The 20,461-nt window shown below is 34.2% G+C and overlaps 4 protein-coding genes across 4 annotated transcripts in view; 3 read left to right on the top strand and 1 right to left on the bottom strand.

Moving 5' to 3' along the window:
• Positions 1 to 20,324, top strand: part of LOC109722183 — a 24,629-nt gene extending 4,305 nt beyond the window's left edge. Inside the window, exon 3 of the transcript XR_002219402.1 lies at positions 20,306 to 20,324. The gene's annotated coding sequence lies outside the window, so the exon portion shown is untranslated. The remainder of the gene's footprint in view (positions 1 to 20,305) is intronic.
• On the top strand, positions 39 to 589 carry LOC109722185. Its single transcript, XM_020250106.1, has one exon. The coding sequence runs from the start codon at positions 96 to 98 to the stop codon at positions 528 to 530; it is 435 nt and encodes a 144-aa protein (XP_020105695.1). The 5' UTR covers positions 39 to 95; the 3' UTR covers positions 531 to 589.
• On the top strand, positions 6,166 to 8,609 carry LOC109722186 (cyclin-B1-2-like). Its single transcript, XM_020250108.1, has 4 exons — positions 6,166 to 6,364; positions 6,502 to 6,602; positions 7,966 to 8,063; positions 8,339 to 8,609. The coding sequence occupies exons 1-4, from the start codon at positions 6,248 to 6,250 to the stop codon at positions 8,437 to 8,439; spliced, it is 417 nt and encodes a 138-aa protein (XP_020105697.1). The 5' UTR covers positions 6,166 to 6,247; the 3' UTR covers positions 8,440 to 8,609.
• LOC109722187 lies at positions 8,679 to 10,996 on the bottom strand. The gene is made up of 4 exons (XM_020250109.1): positions 10,799 to 10,996; positions 10,613 to 10,694; positions 10,236 to 10,352; positions 8,679 to 8,957 (listed from the first exon to the last, which is right to left on the bottom strand). Exons 1-4 carry the CDS (start codon positions 10,915 to 10,917, stop codon positions 8,907 to 8,909), a joined length of 369 nt encoding a protein of 122 aa, XP_020105698.1. The 5' UTR covers positions 10,918 to 10,996; the 3' UTR covers positions 8,679 to 8,906.

Raw genomic sequence — 20,461 nt, 5'->3', positions numbered from 1 at the left:
TATATATATATATATATATATATATATATATATATATATATATATATATATATATATACAGACTCTTTGCAAAGGAAAAGAGACTAGTCCCCACCATGGCCATAGGCGACCTCCTCCACTCCATGTCCACCCTGGTCCTCACGTGCACCCGGCACGTGTCGCGTGCCTCCCGGAAGCTCGGCCTCGTCCTCACCGGCCGCAAGCCGCCGTCCGTGCCGTCGCTCCTCTGCCTCAGTCCCGGTCGTCGCCGAAAGAAACAGCTCACTACTCCTCCAGCAGCTGAAGAGAGGAACCGAATCATCGGTGCAATGGCGGAGGACTACGATGAGGACGAGGACGAGGATGGGGTGTGGCGGCGCACGATACTGCTGGGGGAGCGGTGCCAGCCGCTGGACTTCTCTGGGGCTATCCACTATGACAGCCGCGGCCGCCGCCTTCCAGACCCCGCCCCGCGCCGCGCCGCGCGGGCAGCCCGCCCTCCTCCTTTGCATATCGTTCTGCAGTCTTCTCAGCTGAAACTGCCGCCGTAGAAAAAGTAGCAGACACTGCTGCTGGCTATTAATAATAATCTTATTACATCTTAGTTTCAGCCAATCTTACCTTCGTTGTTGTTGTTGTTGTTGTTGTTGTTTTTTTTGAGAGATATAGATAGCACGTAACCTGCTTCGTTTATTTTATTCAGAAATAAATTTAGTTAGAAATATGAATCAACTAAAATTCAAATTTGAATTTCGGATACTAATTATTAAATTTTTTGCCACTTGCTTTAGTAACGGATGGTCTTTCGTGGTGTTGTTGTTGGTAGTGTCTCAATGAATGAGTTGAGACTTTTGCGTTAGCTTCATGAATCTAATTCCGTAGTATAGTAATGATTAATTTAGTTCAGTACATAAAAACTGTGAAGAATAACATATAATTAAACGAGATCAGAATCAAAGCTGTGAAAAATCTGAAAAACTGTGAATAATAATTATATTTGCAAATGAAAAAGAAAAAAAATTAAACCCAAATAGTGTGGGATTGTATTGTTATTACCTACTTGAAGATCTTTTACTTTGTTTGATTTAAGTAAGTTTATGGCTTTTCGAATATGAAATATAAAAATTAAGTAAATTATTTGTTTTAATGAATTTACAGTTACGGAAACTGTATAAAATATGCTAAATAAATTTATAAGGATAAATAATGTTAAAGAGTTATTAATTTTCTCAAATTAAATAGTTAAATTAAAATTTTAAAAAAATAAAGTAATTAAAATATAAATAAAGTGATAGTTAAGGTAGAGTGACGTCACCGTGGCACGGTGCGCATGTGGGAGAGCGCCACGTGGAAGGAGGTTAACGAAGTGGTTGCACGCGGGAATAATAACTCTTTCTCACTTTAAACCATATAATTATTAAATTATTACTATGTGATTTCGCATTTTTTTACTTTAGTATTCTATAGCTTAAAATGTATCGAGTTAGTACCATATGATTTCACACTTTCTTACTTTAATACCTTGTGATTTAATATTTTATTAAGAAAAAAATAAAATCACAGGATATTAATTTGATACAAAAATAAAATCACAGAGTACTAATTTGATATAAAAATAAAACCACATAGTACTAACTTGATACACTTTAAACCATAGGGTATTAAAGTGAGAAAGTGTGAAACCACAGGGTACTAACTTAATACACTTTAAACCACAGGGTACTAAAATAAAAAAGTGCGAAATCACAGGGGGTTTTTGAAGTTTTTCCTTTTCTTTTTTTATAAAAATAAATAGATTTTATTTGATCTATGAAAAATTTTAAATTAAACTATCTCATTTTTCAAATTTTTATTTTATTATTTTATTTTTTATTTTAGTTAATTTGAATTAGTTAATAATATTTTGACTTCAAATATTAAATGCATCATTTATCGTTACATATTTATTATTCTTGAAATTATAAATTTATTAAAATAAGTAACTAGCTTATATTTTGAAGTCAATGTATCGTTGACCGACTAAAATCAAACAAAAGGAAAGTTTCGGTGGTAAAATTAAAATTTTGAAAGATTGGACAGCCAATTTGAAATAATTTATAATTCAAATAAGTTCTGTACATTTTTATTTTGATCGTTAGTTTTACTGTATATGATTATCTTTTTTTTATAATACTATGGTTTATGTAAATTTAAAAATCGAAAGCGGAGGGAGGTAAAGTTACTTACTACTTTGTTTTTTCAAAATGTCGTAATTTGCTTCAATTACTAAAGAGAAAAATATTAAAAAAAATAATAAAAAATTAATGCTATAATATTTTTTCATTCTCTTGTTAGTGTGAAATTTTTTAATAAATAAATAAATAAAAGTAAGGTAATTATAATTTTAAAGTTATTGACTTTTTATCAAACAAACAGCAGTGAGAAAATATATTTTTCGTGAACTTAAGTTCAACTGAAAATTATTTTCAACTTGAAAGTTCAATTACAGGCAAATAAATAGGCCATAAAATACTTTGACCCTTACTACTCTCTTGCCTAACTTAAGAAAAAAAATATTGAGCAATGATATCTGCACATCTAAAATTAGGTATAGATTTTACACTTTTGTTTAAAAGCTTATTTTTTCGCACTAGTATTATCACACTTTTGTTTGTTAATGCTAAAAGTATAAAAATTATCTAAATCTTTAGATAGATTGGATGTAAGATTACATATTCACAAGTAGCGTTTCTCAAAAATAAAATAAAAAAATTGAGACAGTTTAGAATTCTGATATTTAAAAACACGCACTTGTTTCATTTACAATGGTTTCTATCATCTTTTCAACCTAACTTAGAATTGTGTTTTCAAAAGTGTCTATTTTTATGCTTTAAAATTTAGCAGCAGTTTTTATCGCAGTATTTAGAGAAAAAAAAAAAGTTAAAAATGCTTTTGAAATACATATCAATATAATAAATTGTGCAGTTACTGAACTAAACAGCTAAAATGGATCTTGGAAAATGAGAGTTTGAATGAGAAGCAATTTTTGAAGAAATCATTTATNATATATATATATATATATATATATATATATATATATATATATATACACACTATGTTATCGAAAGTATAGAGGATGTGGTGCTTTCGATTTTTTGATTTTTAGATCAACTAATCATTTCTTTGAATTAATACTATTATTATCTATATATATATATATATATATGACTTCACTCCGATCACTAGCCTAGCCTTCGGCGTTGCCTTGAGGTTACTCTCGTGATATCACGACTCTTTATTCCGTTCATTGTAGCACGTCTGTCATTCAGAATATAATGGGCAGAATGACTTAGACATCAGTCCCACCTTTCTTTGACTTGTCGTCGATAGTCTGTTTAGAGTTCCAAACTCAATCACATTTTCTCAAAAAAAAAACTAAATTTATTTTTGAAAAAAATCAAGGCCAATTTGCATAAAAATCCACTTATTTTGGGCTTTTGCAAAACCGGGCCATTTTTTTCGTTTTTGCAGATTCAGTCCACTTTTTCAGCAAACTGACCAAAATATCCTTTTTACTTTTTTTCTTTCCTCTTTCTCTCTCCTCTTCGTTTCTCTCGTTTTTTTTTTTTCCTCGCCGGCAGAGCGGAGGCGGAAACGGTCCGTCTCGCCTCTCACCCTCATTCTCTAGCCCTCGCCCTCGCCCTCGCCCTCGCCCTCGCCCTTGCCCTCGTCCACGCACCCCCCACCTTCCTTGCCTCCAACCCCGCTAAGGCTGCGCCACGACTTTTCTTTTTTTTTTGCTTTTTTCTTTTCTTTTCTTCTCCGACTCTTCTCCACCGTCTCCAACGACAATGCCTCTCTCGTCCTTCTCATCCTTCCCCACCCTTCTCATCTCTCCCTCTCCCGCATTCTCTGCCGCCTCCGACAACGATGCATCTTCGCCGGCGCCGACGTCGACACCGTGGAGGTCACTACGGCGCTACAAGCTCGGAGCGGGGGTCCTTAGCGGTGTCGTTGCCGGTACCGTGGCTGTTGGCAGAGAAGGTGACAAAAAAAAATTATAAAAAAAATAGAAAAAAAAATAAAGATAAAAAATTATATAAAAAGAGTGATGAATATCAAATTGTATCGTTAACTGCAAAAAAAATTATAAGTTGCACTATTTAAGATGTAAACTGCAGCTTTAAGATGAAAACTACACTCTTTAAACAAAAATTACACTCTTTGAGAAATATTTACATTGTTTCTCTTCTTATTACACTCTTTCAGATGTAAACTGCATCCATTAAGATGAAAGTTACACTCTTTAAACAAAAGTTACACTGTTTTTTCTCTTGTTGCACCATTTCTTCTCTTGTTACACTATTTTTTATCTTAAACTGCATCCTTTTAAGAGATATTTATACTGTTTCTCCTCTTGTTGCACCATTTCTGTGTAAATAAGAGGAGAAATAGTGCAACAAGAGGAGAAATATTGCAAGAAGAGAAGAAACTGCACTGTTTTAAGAGATATATATACTGTTTCTCCTCTTGTTGCACCATTTCTGTGTAAACAAGAGGAGAAATAGTGCAACAAGAGAAGAAATTGCACTGTTTTAAGAGATATATCTACTGTTTCTTCTTTTGTTGCACTGTTTCTCATCTTGTTGCACTATTTCTGTGTAAACAATAGGAGAAATAGTGCAACAAGAGGAGAAACAATGTAATAAGAGGAGAAACTGCACATTTTTAAGAGATATTTATACTGTTTCTCCTCTTGTTGCACTGTTTCTCCTCTTGTTGCACCATTTCTGTGTAAATAAGAGGAGAAATAGTGCAACAACAAGAAGAGGAGAAACAGTATAAATATCACTTAAAAAGATGCAGTTCAAGATAAAAAATAATATAATTTTCGTTCAAAGAGTATAATTTTTATCTTAAAGCAGCAGTTTACATCTTAAATAGTGCAACTTATAATTTTTTTTGTAATTAACGATGTAATTTCATCTTCATCCTTCTTTTTATATAATTTTTTATCTTTATTTTTTTTTCTGTTTTTTCTATAATTTTTTTGTCATCTTCTCTGCCAACAGCTACGGTGCCAGTGACGGCGCCGGTGACGACGCCGCTAAGAACCCCCCGCTCCGAGACTGTAGCGCCGCAGTGACCTCTACGATGTCGACGTCGGCGCCGGCGAAGATAAATCGTCGTCGGAGGCGACAGAAAATGAGGGAGAGTGAGAGATGAGAAGGGCGGGGAAGGACGAGAGGCGTTGTCGTCGGAGACGGTGGAGAAGAGTCGGAGAAGAAAAGAAAAGAAAAAAGCAAAAAAAAAAAGTCGCGGCGTGGCCTTAACGGGGTCGGAGGCGAGGAAGGTGGGGGTGCATGGACGAGGGCAAGGGCGAGGGCGAGAGTATGAGGGTGAGAGGCGAGACGAACCGTTTCTGCTTCCGCTCCACCTCCACTCTACCGGCGAGAAAAAAAAAAAAGAACGAGAGAAACGAAGAAGAGAGAGAAAGAGGAAAGAGAAAAAGTAATAAGGGTATTTTGGTCAGTTTGCTGAAAAAGCGGACCGAATCTGCAAAAATAAAAAAGGTGGCCCGATTTTGCAAAAGTCTAAAATAAATGGATTTTTTATGCAAATTGGCCAAAAATCAATGAAGTTGATAGCAAATTATCATTATTGTCGTCAAGAAAAAAAAATATAAAGATAAAACCAAATATAGGCTAATTATCCACATGGGGGTATAGCAAAAATTATATGGCCCAAGACTTACAAGAAAAAGGTATGATATCATTGGTTAAAGTAACCATACTAATTACTAATAATTATTCATAAAAAATCATCAAGAAAATTTTCAAGGAAAAGTTGGAGTTTTCTTTTTCATAAGGCTTCAAAAACTAGCTTTTCACTCATATTAATTAGTATTAAAAAATAAATTATTATCTATACCAATTGCGTATTCGCAGATTCACGGTTAACACTATATATCTACTAATTCTTTAAATATTTTAATTTTCGATCAATTTTTTATGACCTATTAAGTCATAATTTTTTAAAATATTTAATATTAAATTTTTAGACAAAAACTAAGACGCAAATGTAACACCAGTAGATTCGAGATTAGAGCGAAAAAAAATTCAGGGATGGATAGTGTTAAATATAGAAATATTCAGGGACTATACTGCAATTTACCCTGTCTTGTTTTCAAAGAAAACTCAAAAAGAGGAATTGTTTTAGGGTTTCGATAAGAAGCGAACGGAGGAGGAAACGAAGACGAAGACGAAGACGAAGAAGAAGAGGAGCGAAAATGTCGGGATCGATCAAGCACGAAGTCGCGGAGAACTACGACGCGCTCCGCTTCGGGTTGAACGGGGTCAAGGGCGAGATCGTCGGATCCCACCCCCTCGAAAACCTCCGCGAATCCGTAAGAACCCTAGCCCCTCTGCAATCAATCTCTTCGATCGTGTTTTTTCCGTTTCTTCGATTGCTTTGATTCGATTGGTAGCCTCGAATTGTTGTAGAACTCAAACCGTAACCCTAGTTCGTTGTTGCGGTGATCAGAGGGATAGGTTCTGGGAGGAGAAGAAGCGGGCAGGGTTGGCGCTTACGTACGGATCGGCGTTCAATCTCAGGAGGGATCTCGATGCACAAATCCTTGCCAAGTAATTTTGAGACCTCTTTGTCACGATATCATGTGATTTGGAGTAGTTATTGTTATTTGTTAGATCTATGGATGTTATGCAGGAGAATTAACCTCTAAAGCTTCTATGATATCAAATTTTTATGCCTTTGATCCATTTTCTTTCACCTTTAAAACATTTGATGGCATCTGTTTCAAACAAGTGATTAGAATCTGTTAAAAAAAAAAAAAAAATCAAATTCTATACTTTTCCATGCCCTTTGTCCTTGTTTATTTGACCTGGTGTTATCAATTGTTTTTAGTAAAAGGGGGCACTGTATGATCTTATTTCCAAGGTTTTACATAGGAATGCGTGCTTGGGAGGCTTTGATTATTAGATGTAAATTAAGGGTGAAAGTGATTAGAAAATTGTGTTGCATGTATAAGGAGTCTTTAGATAAATGTTTTATTAGGTTTGATTAAAATTACATATGCATTTTGGTCTGAAATTTCAGTGAGTTGGGGTTATGGGGCTCATTTGGGTTTGTAGTGAGTCGACTAGTGAGTCTTATTAGGTTGATTATAGTTATTTGGAGAATTTTATTCAGATGTTTTAAACATTTGGAGTTTGAGATAGCGTCGATGAAATTCCACTCGTATATTGAATTCAGGAGGGTATTCTATTTGATTCCGTGGGATTGCCTTTCAAAATAGGTATTCCACTTGATTCAAACTATGTCCTGATGCGAAGAAGTAGGAGACTTTAGTCGGGATATCGTTTAACTGAAGGGACAACATACTTGCTTTTGCTACTATAACAAGATTTGCAGGTCGCATTTTGGAATTTTGGATAGCAACAATTATGGGGTTTTGTGAAGTTAATTTGCTGTAAGACTTTGTTTCTCCTCGCTTCTCTTTCATGTTTCGCTCATATTCTTTTAGACAGTTCCGCCGAGTCCTTTCTCTTTCTCATCATACTGTTTGAATCCCTGCTGAAATTGCCTTCATGGGTAATTTTCCTTTACGACATTTCTTCTGATCTGATTTGAATATTTGGAATTTTCTTGGCTAAAATCTTGACTATCGATAATTGATTCTCCATGAACTGTTTAGAGCAGGTTATTTGAACTATACTGATCACAGAATACTGTGGTCTTAAATAGCTTTATTGTTCTTCTAGTGGAATATTGTTCTGTGTTAAGTCTCTTGATTTTTATGATGTTGATCATAGCTGTAAGCTGTTGTCCTTGTCGCTGGTCATTGTAATGCAGTGTCTAGCTGATGTTCATTTGCTTCTTTCATTTGAGTAATATTTTCTCATCATATTTACTTTTTCTTAGTTTCAGTCTGCTTGTAAACTACTGTAGTTAATGTCAGATGACTAATTATTTTACTCATGGCTGCAGATTCCAGAGGCCTCCTGGTGCGTTACCATCCTCCATGATAGGATTTGAAGCTCTCACAGGAACCCTGGATGATTTCGGCTTTGAAGATTACTTGAATGGTAACAATGCCTATGCTTTCCAGTGCCTTCTCTTCTATCTGAATAATTGTTTACTTGTTTAGTACAACTTCTGCAAATGTCACCTAAGTTCATACTATAAGCAACTATGATTTTACCAAGTATCAGTTTAAAATGCTTGCTTTTCATTACGGCAGCATTTACCGTGATGTTTTGTTATTACTCCGTGTTTGGTTTTACACACCTTGTTTTTGTGTTTTCTTTTCCTTCTCTTATGATCTGCATTACCAATTTTCTCTGAACCAAATCATCTGCAGTGCCGCAAGACTCGGAAACCTTCCGACCTGCAGACATGCACCACGGGATGGAGGTTCGTCTCGGCATATCCAAGGGGCCTGCTTGCCCGAGCTTCATCTAATGATCTCTCTTCTACCATGGCCTTCCTTCAGGAAACTTATGTTCTTCTCCTACATGGAACAGATTTAAGTTTGATTTCTCATATTTGAACTCTACACAAGGTTTAATGTATGGAGGAGGGACGGTAACATCGTTTGTACTTGTTTATTAATGCATTTCTTTGGTGGATAATTTATGCCTGCTTAGAGCTAAATGGAAGAGAAATTTCTTATCCATGCGAAATATAACACTAAAACAAAGTAGACAACATAAAACTTTACTCTGTTTTGATAAGGACAAACATGTAATTATAATACTTTCAAAAGTACTAGAAATGAAATAAAACTATGGAAATCAAAGCTCAGAGCCATTTCCCATTTTCAGTTCTCAGTAGTATTATCATACAATGAAGGTTCCCGGCTTCCACTTCAACAATTTTGCCACCAAAAAACTCATAGCCGTATTTTGCGACCAATACTTTTCCGGAGCTTAGCCACTGCCGTCGAGTTGCCCGTGAGAAAGGAGATGAGCCATGTATTGCTGGAAAAAGAAAAAAAAAAAAAGAAGAAAAGCTTATATGTTTTCACGTAAAAAAATTAAGCAAATACGAGATGTGAGTAAAGTGTATACAGAGCAATAGAAAGAGTCATAAACTCATGTTTAGGAGAATGATATCTGAGGTTTTAGCAAGCAGAGTGCCTTCCTCAACCAACAAGAAGAATCGTTTATAAAAGAAAACTAGTACAAATTGATCACCACCAGACCAACAAGCTATCAAATATGATTTAGACGGTACTCAAATCATCTTATAACTTACCCAAGACGGATAATTCCACACATTAATTATCAATCCACTAAGTTGGCAGGTTCTGCTTTCACTTCTCGATCAGACACCGAATTACAATGTTGCAGGTGATTGAGATTCTTCCATTCATGAATGATTGATTTTGCATGTACCAGCTTTACAACTTTCATATTGCAATGGAAGTATGATCCTAGAAGTTTTAGAAGTTAACTTGAAATGTCAGTTTTGGTTCAAATACCAGCAGGATCTCGAAAAGCTAAATAAGGCCAATTCCTACTCTTTAGACGACCTAAGCTAGACGGTCTTAGGCCTCTAGTTGGTAACAACGCAAACAGCTACCGGTAACTTCTCTGGCAAAGATATGTCGAGGGAAGTTGTATAAAAGAGTCTTTTTGGCACTTACGACTGGATTGAATAGAATGAGATAAGGGAAGTGAATTGGGCAAGAAAGACGAGTCATCATCGCGAGAGGCTGGTGTTATCCAATCTGGATGGGGCAAATACTCTCTGCAGGGGTGAGATTATTGAATTCCACCTGAGATGTTGGGATCGAGCGAGATTTTATTCGCAAAAGCAATGGTATTCGACCGGATCAATCCCCTACGCCGTCACCCCCAACACCTTTGAGTGGCTAAACCCTACCTCCTCCTCATTATCACTCTCTAGACTTATCCTGAAAAATCCAATTCCGGGTGCCAAACGTGTTGAAAAGATCCTTACACCTTTCTTCACCTTTATCGAAGGTTACATTTCCTCTCCCCGCTCTAAACTTGAACAATGCATATAAATACGAGAAAGACACCAAAATGCAGCAATCACGACCGATCGAGCATCTCGCCAACTCACATTTCCAGCTTATCGGTTGATTTACGACCACTGAATTGCCGCTAAAATGGAACAATAGGTCGACAATTTTCCATTGTCTTGTGACTCAAAGCAGTTCTCATCAGATCAGTTAAAGAACCAAAGATCGGCTACTCAGAAAGAAATGACAACAAGTAGCTACTACTCACAGCATGGTACGCATACGGCGGCTTCCCCTGGCGCTCGAAATGCTTCGCCATGACGCAGAACTCGATCGGGCCCCATTCCTCCTCTTCGAAACAGTTGCCTAACGCCGCCTTGTACAGCTGCAATGCACATCAAAATCACTTTTTTTTTCAACAAAATCACATGTAAACCAAATTCAAACTTGTTCCTTTCAACAATCATCAGTGAGGCATTTCGACAAACACCATTCGGGCATTACAAAGAATTCTTAAAAAAAGGGAACCCAACGCCAAATTCCCCCTACATCACCACATAAACATGAACAAAAAAGCGGAACATAGATCAAATTAAGCCGAAAAATGGATCAAAATTTAAACTTTATCTAAGGTTTTGCAAAAACCTTTGCGGAATCGGTCAACAACTCGGTCCCAGCTGGATACGCCGCATAGTACTGATCGGCGCTCGACATCCCGGCCCTTGTCCTACAATTCTCTCCCCCCAAAAATAATCAGTTTAATTAAAATAAAAAGGGGGGAAACTAGAAGATTCTAGAGGGTCCGAGAAGGGTCTAGAAGAAGAGCGTTACGTGTTGCTGGTGTACGCGTAGCTGATGAGGGCGACGAAGCAGTAGAACCCCGCATACGACACCGTGCGCCGAAGCTTCTGGATCTTCGGGAGCTCCTTCCACTGCTCGTATAGGTGCATCGCGGCGGCGAACGGGAGCTCTATGCGGACACCGGCGGGGACGGAGACGGAGACGGGGAACTTCTATGCGGGGATCCTCATATATCATGCGGTGCGGAGTGGGCTTGTTCATGGCCCAGTAAAGTTCGAGTCCAACAAGCCCAACAACGGCCACAAATTACTACATTTTGGGAAAAAAAAATGACACTTCAATTAGTATATATATATTGAAAATTTGGGGGCCTTTTTACATTTGGCTTAATTACAAGTTTTTTTTTTCTTTTACTTTCTATATTGTACCATTCTTTTTTTCAAAGCACCACTCTTTTTTTTTTTCTATTTTTACACTATAAGTAATAAATTTATAATTTTATATAGAAATTGTTAAAATATACTGATTAAAAATGGCAGTGCATAAATCCAACTCACTTTGACATAAAATAATAAAAAAAATAATAAAATAATTTGATAAAAAATTTTAGTTAGTTTATTATGAAGATTTATTTTATATTTTTTTATTATTTAACCAATGTCTATTATGGACGTAAAAGTTGTTAGATTTTGTTTAAAATAATAGACTTGTTTATAATAATGTGAAAATTGGTGAGGAAAAAAAATAGTTTGGAATATCTATGAGAAAAAATAGCATAAATTAGAAAAAATAAAATAAAATTTAAAATACACTATAGATATTGATAAAATACTATAAAATAATGGTATCTTTAAACAAAAAAAACAGTACAATATAACAAATGAAGTAGAGTGTAATTAAGTCTTTATTATATTAAACTATATTAAGCCTTTATTATATTAAACTATATCTTAATAGTAATTTTCATGATGTACCAACAAATAATAAAATTTTATGTGAAACTGCACAGAAGTAAGGATACAAACAGGGCCAATTCGGAGGCGGGAGGAGTACCCCGCCTGCCGCCTCATGTTTTTGACAGGTTAGAGCGAATTCGAGACGGATTGACCAGATAGATTGCGGTGGGAATGGATTCTTTGTGATTTTTTTTCTCGAATTTGACTAGATCGAAAAAAAAAAAAAAGTTTTTTTGCCTCCCACTTCATTTCCTTACCAAATCTGACAAATTTGGAATGAATTATTTTTTCTTTTCTCATTTTAGCCTATATTTATTGTTCTATTTAAAGCAGATTGCACCCGAAGCTCTACCGATCCAAATCGATCTGCAGATCGAGTCAAAAGCATCTGCTTGTATATTTTTATGCATTTTTACGCACTTCTTTAATAATATTTATCATCATAAAAAAAAATTAAAATTATTTAAATATTTTAAATTTAATATTAAATTAGATTTAACAGTACGCAGAAATTTTCGATACAGTAAAAGATACGGGCCACCGCCCACGGGTGCGACACTTTTTGTGAAGTGAGATTACGGTGGGTCCCAGTGCTCGCCACCGACGGTACACAGGCCTCCACGTGGCCTAATCTGAAAGCCTTCAAAGTGGGACACGTAGGACCCACCTTGCTTGTTGGTCTCAACACTTTTGTCCACGAAACAAAAAAAAAAAAAAAACAAAAAAAAAACAAAACAAAACAAAAGAAATTGCTCTGGAACATGCTATTGCACTAGCTCAAGTTACTTTCACCTACATGGCCTAGAGACCAATATTTAAAAAGGAGAATTACTTATATATTCCTAAAAAAAATTTAATATTTTTATTTATTTCTCTTATAAAGTTAATATTAAAAATATATTTTTTAATATTTTAAAATCTTTAAAATATATTCTTATTAGAGTTCGATTATGTTTGTAATAGTAATTTTCTCTATAAAATTATCATATTTGTCATTTCAAATAATTCTTCTACTGTTACAGTATTTTGACTTTTTACCTTTTTAAATATATTCTTCCACTGTCACCCATTTTTTTATTTGTCCTTAAATTAGCTAAGAGCAAAATATGTATTTTTACTATTTTTTAACTATGATAGAAATTAAACTTAAATTTGACTCGAGATGATTTAACGGGCACTAACTGCAAGAGTATTTTTGAAAAACAGATAAATATATAAATGACATATTTGAAACAAAAAAAGTAAAGATAAATAAATTATTTCAGAAATTTTGAGAGGTATATAGAGAATTATCCTTATTTAAAAAATAGGACTTTTGGTAAGAGTCTGGTTGGGATACTATTGATAGCACGAAGCATTTGATGCTATCAAGTTTTCTGCCGTTAGATTTACCTTTTTTTATCATTTTCATCCGTTCGATTATATTATTCAACCAACCATCCATTCAACCCTACGGGGTCCACATCATCCTAACCACACATTGTTTAATCCAACGACAGAAACTTAATAGCACCACGTCATTAATGCTATTAATAGTATTCCAGCCTATTTCCTTTTGGTAATATATCTATACTTCTATTCAAAATTTTAAAGTTGTCATATTAGTGTTAAAAAAAAAAAAAAAAAAAAAAAAAAAAAAAAAAAAAAAAAACATTAGCATTGTAAGGCTGGAATGCAAGATTTGCATCCTATTTATAGGTGTATATATGATATTTTATTTGAATATCTCAATTTCATTACTTGTTCCCTGGGCGAAGTTTCGTTTTTTTTTCTCAAATTTTAATTTTGAAGTTAGCATTTTCTAGACTTCTAATTTTTTTGCTTAATTCTTGCCGATGTTTTCTGTTAGAATGTGATTTTTTTGGAGGGTTAATTGCATAAAGCTTCATGTAAATATACCGAATAACAAATATATCCATATAAAGTTTAACTTCTTATTTTTATTCCTGCAAAAGTTCATTGATATTCATATTTGTCCCTCTGATTTGCTACTGTTAGAGCACTGCCTATTTTTTAACAACAGTTAAGTGAAATAACATTTTTACCCTTATAATTATATTGTTTTAAATGTCCCAACTATTAGAATTATCTATAAATGTCCTCGCAAAGTAGTATTTTACCAAATAATATAAAAGGAATAAAAATGTCACTTTAACCCATTCACTAACCATAGCTGAGTATTTTACTCATGGTTAACTATGTCTTTTCTAATGGATCTTAACAGTAGGAATATATTAAAATATGATAGAACTTTTACAAGGATAAAAATAAAAAATTAAGTTTTATAAAAATATATCTGCTATTCAATATGTTTTCATAAAACGGTATACAATTAACCATTTTTTTTCTTTTAAAGAGAAAATTAGCATGTAATTTTCTTTTTTGTTCATATTTTAGAAATGTACTCAATCAAAAATATAAAATAACTAAGCTTCCAACTTTTTCATCTTTAGTACTTACTATCTATTAAATTCGTAGCCAAAATAAATGATTAGTATTAGAACGTGATTGTATCTTAGTATTAGCCGGGGTGAAAAGTCAATCATATATTCTTTCTTGGCCCTTCTTTCTTGAAAGAAAAGTATAAAAAAATATTTTTCTATTAACTATGATGGAACAAATGAACCAAAGAAGAATAATTTTATTAAGGGTTAATTTTACATAGGTTTCTGTAAATATAGTGAATGACAAATATATCTCTACAAAATTCAATTTGTATATATTGTTCCTGCAAAAGTCCTGATATTTTCAAATATATCTCTGTGATTAAAATCCGTTAGAAAAATTTAGTTAACCATAGGTTAAATATTTAACATCGGCTAGTTTTTGATATTTGTATCCCTTTTATATTATATTTCTATAATTTTTAAAATGACATATTTATGATGATAAAATTGAAAATATAAAATATTCTCTAATAATAATAACAGATGGAAGGAATATATTTAAAATTATTATTATAGAAATAATATATAAAAATTAAATTTTACATAAATATATTACTTAGAAATGTCACTTCAGTAAGAATTCTAAATTTTTTTTGGGCGAAATTCTTTAAATTTTCCAGCGATCTCTTCTTCTAGTAAATAAATGACAAATGATATGATTTGATGCGTACGTTAAAGCGACAAAACGCACGCTGGCCTTCATCGGCAGCAGCAGCAGCAGCAGCAGCAGTAAAGACAGGGCAGGGCGCAGAAAGGTGGAGGAAATTAACTCCTCACTCATCAGTCACCAGTCAGCAGTCGCATCCCCCCTCGTGATGATGTACTTCTCCTCTTATTGGCTCCAAACCACCCTCCGCTTTGCTTCTCTCGTGATTAATTCCTGTGCGCAATCAAAATGATACCACAAATATATATATATATATATATATATATATATATATATATATTAACTCGATGATACGAAAATTTTCATGGTTCAGTAACCATGAACATTCAAAGCTAAGAACCTAATTTTCTATACGCAATCCTACTATACCCGGGGGATCCCAACTCACTCACCAACCAAATTATCATATTAGATTACCTATTTTTACTAGTTTTTGTCTCTGGATTTGAGAGAGAGAGAGAGAGAGAGAGAGAGAGAGAGATATATATATATATATATATATATATATATATATATATAATACTATGTCTCTGGATATCTATGAAGCACGGAGCGCTCCGTGCTTCCACTTTGTTTTCGATGTCGGGACTTTCGAATCGACGATCGCTCCGTTAGATTTGATCTAGAGTATTTGAAGTATTAGAAAATAAATTTTTGTGATTTTTCGATATCATTTGCCTAGTGATCGAAGAGCTCAAATCAACGGCTAAAAATAAAATCTTACAAAATATGATGATATGACATTAAAATTTTAGATCAAAGTTATTGATCTTGTTTTTATATGTATAAAGAATTTTCTATCAAAATTTCATGCGATTGAATATTTCTACACCGTTAAACTTATTGCAACCGACTCACCACGGTCATTAAATATTATAATATATATAATAAGAGAGAGAGAGAGAGAGAGAGGAAGAGAGAGAATTCAGGCTGGAAAAACTATCAATTGTATCAAGCTATTGGTGTTATTAGTTTTTTAACCCTTGAATTGATAAATATGTAGTTAGGATGATGTGGGTCCCATAGGGTTGAGTGGGTGGTTGGTTTAATAGTATAATCTAACGGTTGAAAATGATCAGAGGAGTAGATCTAACGGCAGAAAACTTAATAGCACCAAGTGCTTGGTGCTATTGATAGCATAGCAGCCGAACTCTCTCTCTCACTCTCTATCTCTCTCTCTCTCTATATATATATAATGCATAATAATATACTAGCTTAAATGATCCAACATTCTGTCGTATAATAAAAGATCGGATTTGATGAAGTCTTTTTTGAAATGACGGGAGGTCGAATTGAACTGAGTCATATTTAAATTTGCGTGAGGCGGGTTTGACTAAGTCACAATCGATACGCGTGACCGTTGTTTATCTACGCTTTTAGTGAATTGATTGTATATTTCTTATATCTTGAGCCATAGAGATTAATGATTAGCATCAACGATCCGACACATAATAATGAAATCGCTTTTCCCGTTCTTTAAAAAGGATCACTTGATTATATAATAGCAAAAAGCTTAATTTTTATATCCAAAAAATGTTTAAAATTTTAAAAGTACTTTTATTTTTTTTCCTTTTGTACTGTAAAGTTGTAGATATAGTAGTCACCTAAAAACTACATCTGGTAATAATTGCAACCACAATTTTAAAGCTTTGAAAAAAAAAACACTACAATCATTTTTAAATTTTTTTAGATATTTTATAATATAAAAATAATACTTTTAGCCACCATATTATTAAATTAGACTGAAATCTCTTTACTTTCACTTTATCTTTAGTCCTAGAAGTTTTAATTTGCTTAATTAGGTTTGATCTAGAATGTTTGAAATTTTTAGAATTGGAGATTAATGTTTAGCTAGTGATTGAGTAATATCAAAATTAAGGATTTAAAAATAGATACAGTTTGTTTCTCAATAACTAGCTCCTAGAACTTAATAAGTATGGATTAATTGCACCATTGGCCCCTAACATACCCATCTTCGTCATTGGTCCCTAACTTTTTTTTTTTTTTTTTTTTTTTTGCCTGCTATTCAGCCCTTAACATTATCTTTTGTATTAGTTTTGTCACAAGCAACTAAATTTTTGTTAATTTTAATAGAATAGACCATGTAACCATAATAAATTGCTACTAAATCCTTCCTATTCATATAGATTGTTATCATAATTCAATAGCCCTTAGTTAATTTCTGCACCGATTTTTCGAAATTTTTAGAGAAGTTTGATTGCACGTTTGACTCGACAATAAAAATGTTAATTGCTCTAGTAAAAAAAAATAGACATTATATACAAGAGCCAGGTGATAGTAATCACGAAGAACAATGTCGAGGAGTGTGAAATTAGATTTGACATAATGGACATGTCTAATAATTCAATTGCAAAATGAATAAGAAATGAAAAAAATGCTAAAAGTTTGGAACCCATTAGATGCCAAATTGTTGTTTGGATGCTTGCTGCGACTTTGAATGCGATACCTTTCTTGTTCCTCTGATTGAAGACGATTTGACTTTGCATCGGGCGCAGAAAATTCAGAACTTTTCGATTGGATTCTTGTGTCGGTCTCAAGGAAGTGTAGTCTCAAAGCCTGGGATTTAGGACCACAACGTAGTAGATCGGTTTCTGAGATCTCAGCCGTTAATTTGCACTAGGATCAAATATTATCAAACTATTTCGACAAACTAGCCTTCGAGATGCTGTATGTGACAGAAGCGTGCAGCGTAGGGATGCATTCACTGATGAGAGGCAAAGTTGTTTTAGCGACGATCGGAATTATTGCGGGCGGCCGATGGTGGATGGCCTGCAGGCGATGAGGAAACTACATTACAACCCCTCCTGTATTTGGTCACACTTACCGTCTGCTCCTAATGTCGGCAAACGTAAAAAAAATAGAACGCAGATATATTCGGATACATTTGAATGCCATTTGTTTATCATTGTTCTCCCATTTTTGTAGTCTTGAGATTTCAATTCGGTTTAGCCGCTCTTATTGAAGCAATTACAACGAGATAGTTAAACTATATTTTCGAAATTGCTTTCCAATATTATGTCTATTCGCAAATCCTTCCTGTTTAGACCCTGACGTGCTTTTCGGGTTCAAACCAGATCATAAATAGACAGAGCAGGACCAGAATTATCAGGCGATGTGAGATTCTAGAGGTGACTCCTAAGGGTTCAAGAGGTGGCTCCCACCAAATCCGTTGGTGTAGCACTTTGTCCCGCATAGCACTTAGCTCTCACATTTCCGACTGGTAACCTGGTTCTGATATCAAATATAACGATCTAATCCGCTAGCAAAAATAACTCGTTGAGCCCAAACAACCGGCCTAAAATGCTTAAGCCCAATTATTATTACTAGCGTATAGGCCTCATATAAACTGATTGGAATCAGTATCCAATTCGATAAGAAACTATTGGGGGCGTTACAGGAACGATCTTTCGTGTGTGTTCTGTGACTTCTGTCCTATCCTTTTGAAGCTAAGTTCATTTGCCGAAGTCAAACTCTCACTTCTTCTTCCGGCAATCTTTCAAGTATATATTTTCTTTCGATCTGTCCACGTTTCAATATCAAATCTGGGTGTCTTAAGAGGACCAGTAGTGTAATTAACCCAAAAATAAGTTTTCTTATATAAGGTTGCTTAATGCGCCAATCATAATAGAACCCCACAGGAACCACTGTGCAATAATAATAATAAAGAAGAATCCTAGGGAAGTGGGGTTTAGGTAGGAGGAACCTCATCATTCATTTCAATTAGTAAACTGTTCAGAGTAGCATAGCTATAACATAGCATAGCATAGCATAGGGGGAGTCGGAGGAACTTGTTATTTTTTGTTTTTTTGGTACCATAAAAAAAAATTTTATAATGTATTTAAATTATAGATCATTTTGAATTTACCACGTGGTATTTCAAAATTTTAATTATTATCATTCAATATTTCAATTTTTTTAATTTGAATAAATTATGTTGTTGCTTCTTGGTTACTGATTATAGCAAACATATAATATTTATAGTTGAAACTTTTGAAAGGACATATTTGCGATGGTAAAAAGATTATTTCACTAATAAATATATAGTATATTTTAACGATAACAAATCAAAAGTAAATATTGAAAATTATTAAGACTTTTATAAAAATAATATATAAAAATTAAATTTTTATAGGGATTTGTTTATAATTTACTGTATTTGTATGAAATATTTTGTTGGAATATATTTTTTTTTTCCCAATGATTACGGGGGGCGACCGCGGAACCGACAGGCCGACTGGGGTGTTCGGGAGACCGGGAGACCTGCCGGCGATTCTCCCACACTTCCCCACGCGCGGAGTACACGTGTCGGTCTGCCCTCCCCTGTCGCCCTCCGACGTGACGACTCGGAGTCAAAAAGACCTTCCCTTCCCTCCCCTTCCCTTCCCTTCCCTTCCCTTCCCTTCCCTCCCCTCCCCCCTCGGGAACCGCGCCATTTTTTTTTTTATTAATTAATGAGTTTGCGTGAACCGCACATAAAGACCTTCTCCCCATCATGTCCGTAGACCGGGTTCACCCAAATCCCACGAGAAAACAAAATAAAAAAAAAAAAAACATCAAAGATGGGCTAATAAATTCGGCCTGTGGTGATAGATCGAAATTAATTACGCTGTTTTAATTTAGCTGATTTGAGTTTCGACAAAAGGTAACATTTCAATAAATTAAATGATGAAAATGAATATTTGCAGCCGAATCACTGCTATCCACTTTCAGTAAAACAAGCGCGTCTTTATATGTTGTCGATGTGTGTAGTGAATTTATGTGATACTTTGGACTCTGTTTGTCGATTAGTATCTATTAGCTGAATGTATAGCACAATACTTTTACTAGTAGCGACTCTACTTGCATTAGTATTTTTATTTCTTTTCACATATAATTGTTTTTAGAAATCACAATTAAAATCTATTTTATTAAGACAAATACAAATAATATATTTGTCTTAACGTCAACACATCAAGAAGATGTATAATCAATACTGCGAAGAAACTATAATAATAGTTTGAGAAAATCGAACAAACGTGCGATATATATATATATATATATATATATATATATATATATATATGCTTTGGGTTTTGTTGATATGTTGTTACGTTTATATAAAATATTACGAGTTCATCGTGGCAGTAAATGAAAGAGTGTTTTCATACCGTATATGAAATTGGAATCTGTGCTTACAAATCGTATGCTTCTAATAGATTCTCACGTCTAGTCTTCAAATTCGTTGATTTTTTTTCAAACATTTCTGCTTGCAATTTGAGAAGAGGAAAGACTTTTACGCAAGAAATTTTAGATAAATGGAACTAGTCTTTTACTCCAAAAAAAAAAAAAGATAAGGTAGAAATACTTTTCCCAGTCTATAGAGAGTACCTGGTCCACACAATAGCTTCTTCTTGAGGACCACACTTCCCCCATTTCCCTGACAAATCATTTACTCCTCCCATAAATACTCTCTCTCTCTCTCTCTCTCTCTCTCTCTCTTTGTTGACTATATAAACCCTTCACTGGTCCTTCATTTCCTTTTCACCCTCTAATATTTTTTCTAGCATTTCTCTTTTTTCTTTTTCTTTTTTTTCATTTCCTCTTCCCCACATATCTCTCTCTC

This window comes from Ananas comosus, linkage group 16 (assembly GCF_001540865.1).
Source record: "Ananas comosus cultivar F153 linkage group 16, ASM154086v1, whole genome shotgun sequence".
Lineage (NCBI taxonomy): Eukaryota > Viridiplantae > Streptophyta > Magnoliopsida > Poales > Bromeliaceae > Ananas > Ananas comosus.
The sequence above is the reverse complement of the archived record's forward strand: the minus strand, read 5'-3'. Positions and strand labels throughout refer to the sequence as shown.

Bases quoted from the DNA above. Each gene is read 5' to 3' on its own strand.
- LOC109722185 (XM_020250106.1), top strand. From the start codon at position 96: ATGGCCATAGGCGACCTCCTCCACTCCATGTCCACCCTGGTCCTCACG.
- LOC109722187 (XM_020250109.1), bottom strand. From the start codon at position 10,917: ATGCACCTATACGAGCAGTGGAAGGAGCTCCCGAAGATCCAGAAGCTT. The intron at 10,695-10,798 runs GTAACGCTCTTC...AGAGAATTGTAG, and splicing joins TACGCGTACACCAGCAACAC to GACAAGGGCCGGGATGTCGA. The intron at 10,353-10,612 runs GTTTTTGCAAAA...TGTGCATTGCAG, and splicing joins TGTTGACCGATTCCGCAAAG to CTGTACAAGGCGGCGTTAGG.
- LOC109722186 (XM_020250108.1), top strand. From the start codon at position 6,248: ATGTCGGGATCGATCAAGCACGAAGTCGCGGAGAACTACGACGCGCTC. The intron at 6,365-6,501 runs GTAAGAACCCTA...TGCGGTGATCAG, and splicing joins TCGAAAACCTCCGCGAATCC to AGGGATAGGTTCTGGGAGGA. The intron at 8,064-8,338 runs GTAACAATGCCT...AATCATCTGCAG, and splicing joins CTTTGAAGATTACTTGAATG to TGCCGCAAGACTCGGAAACC.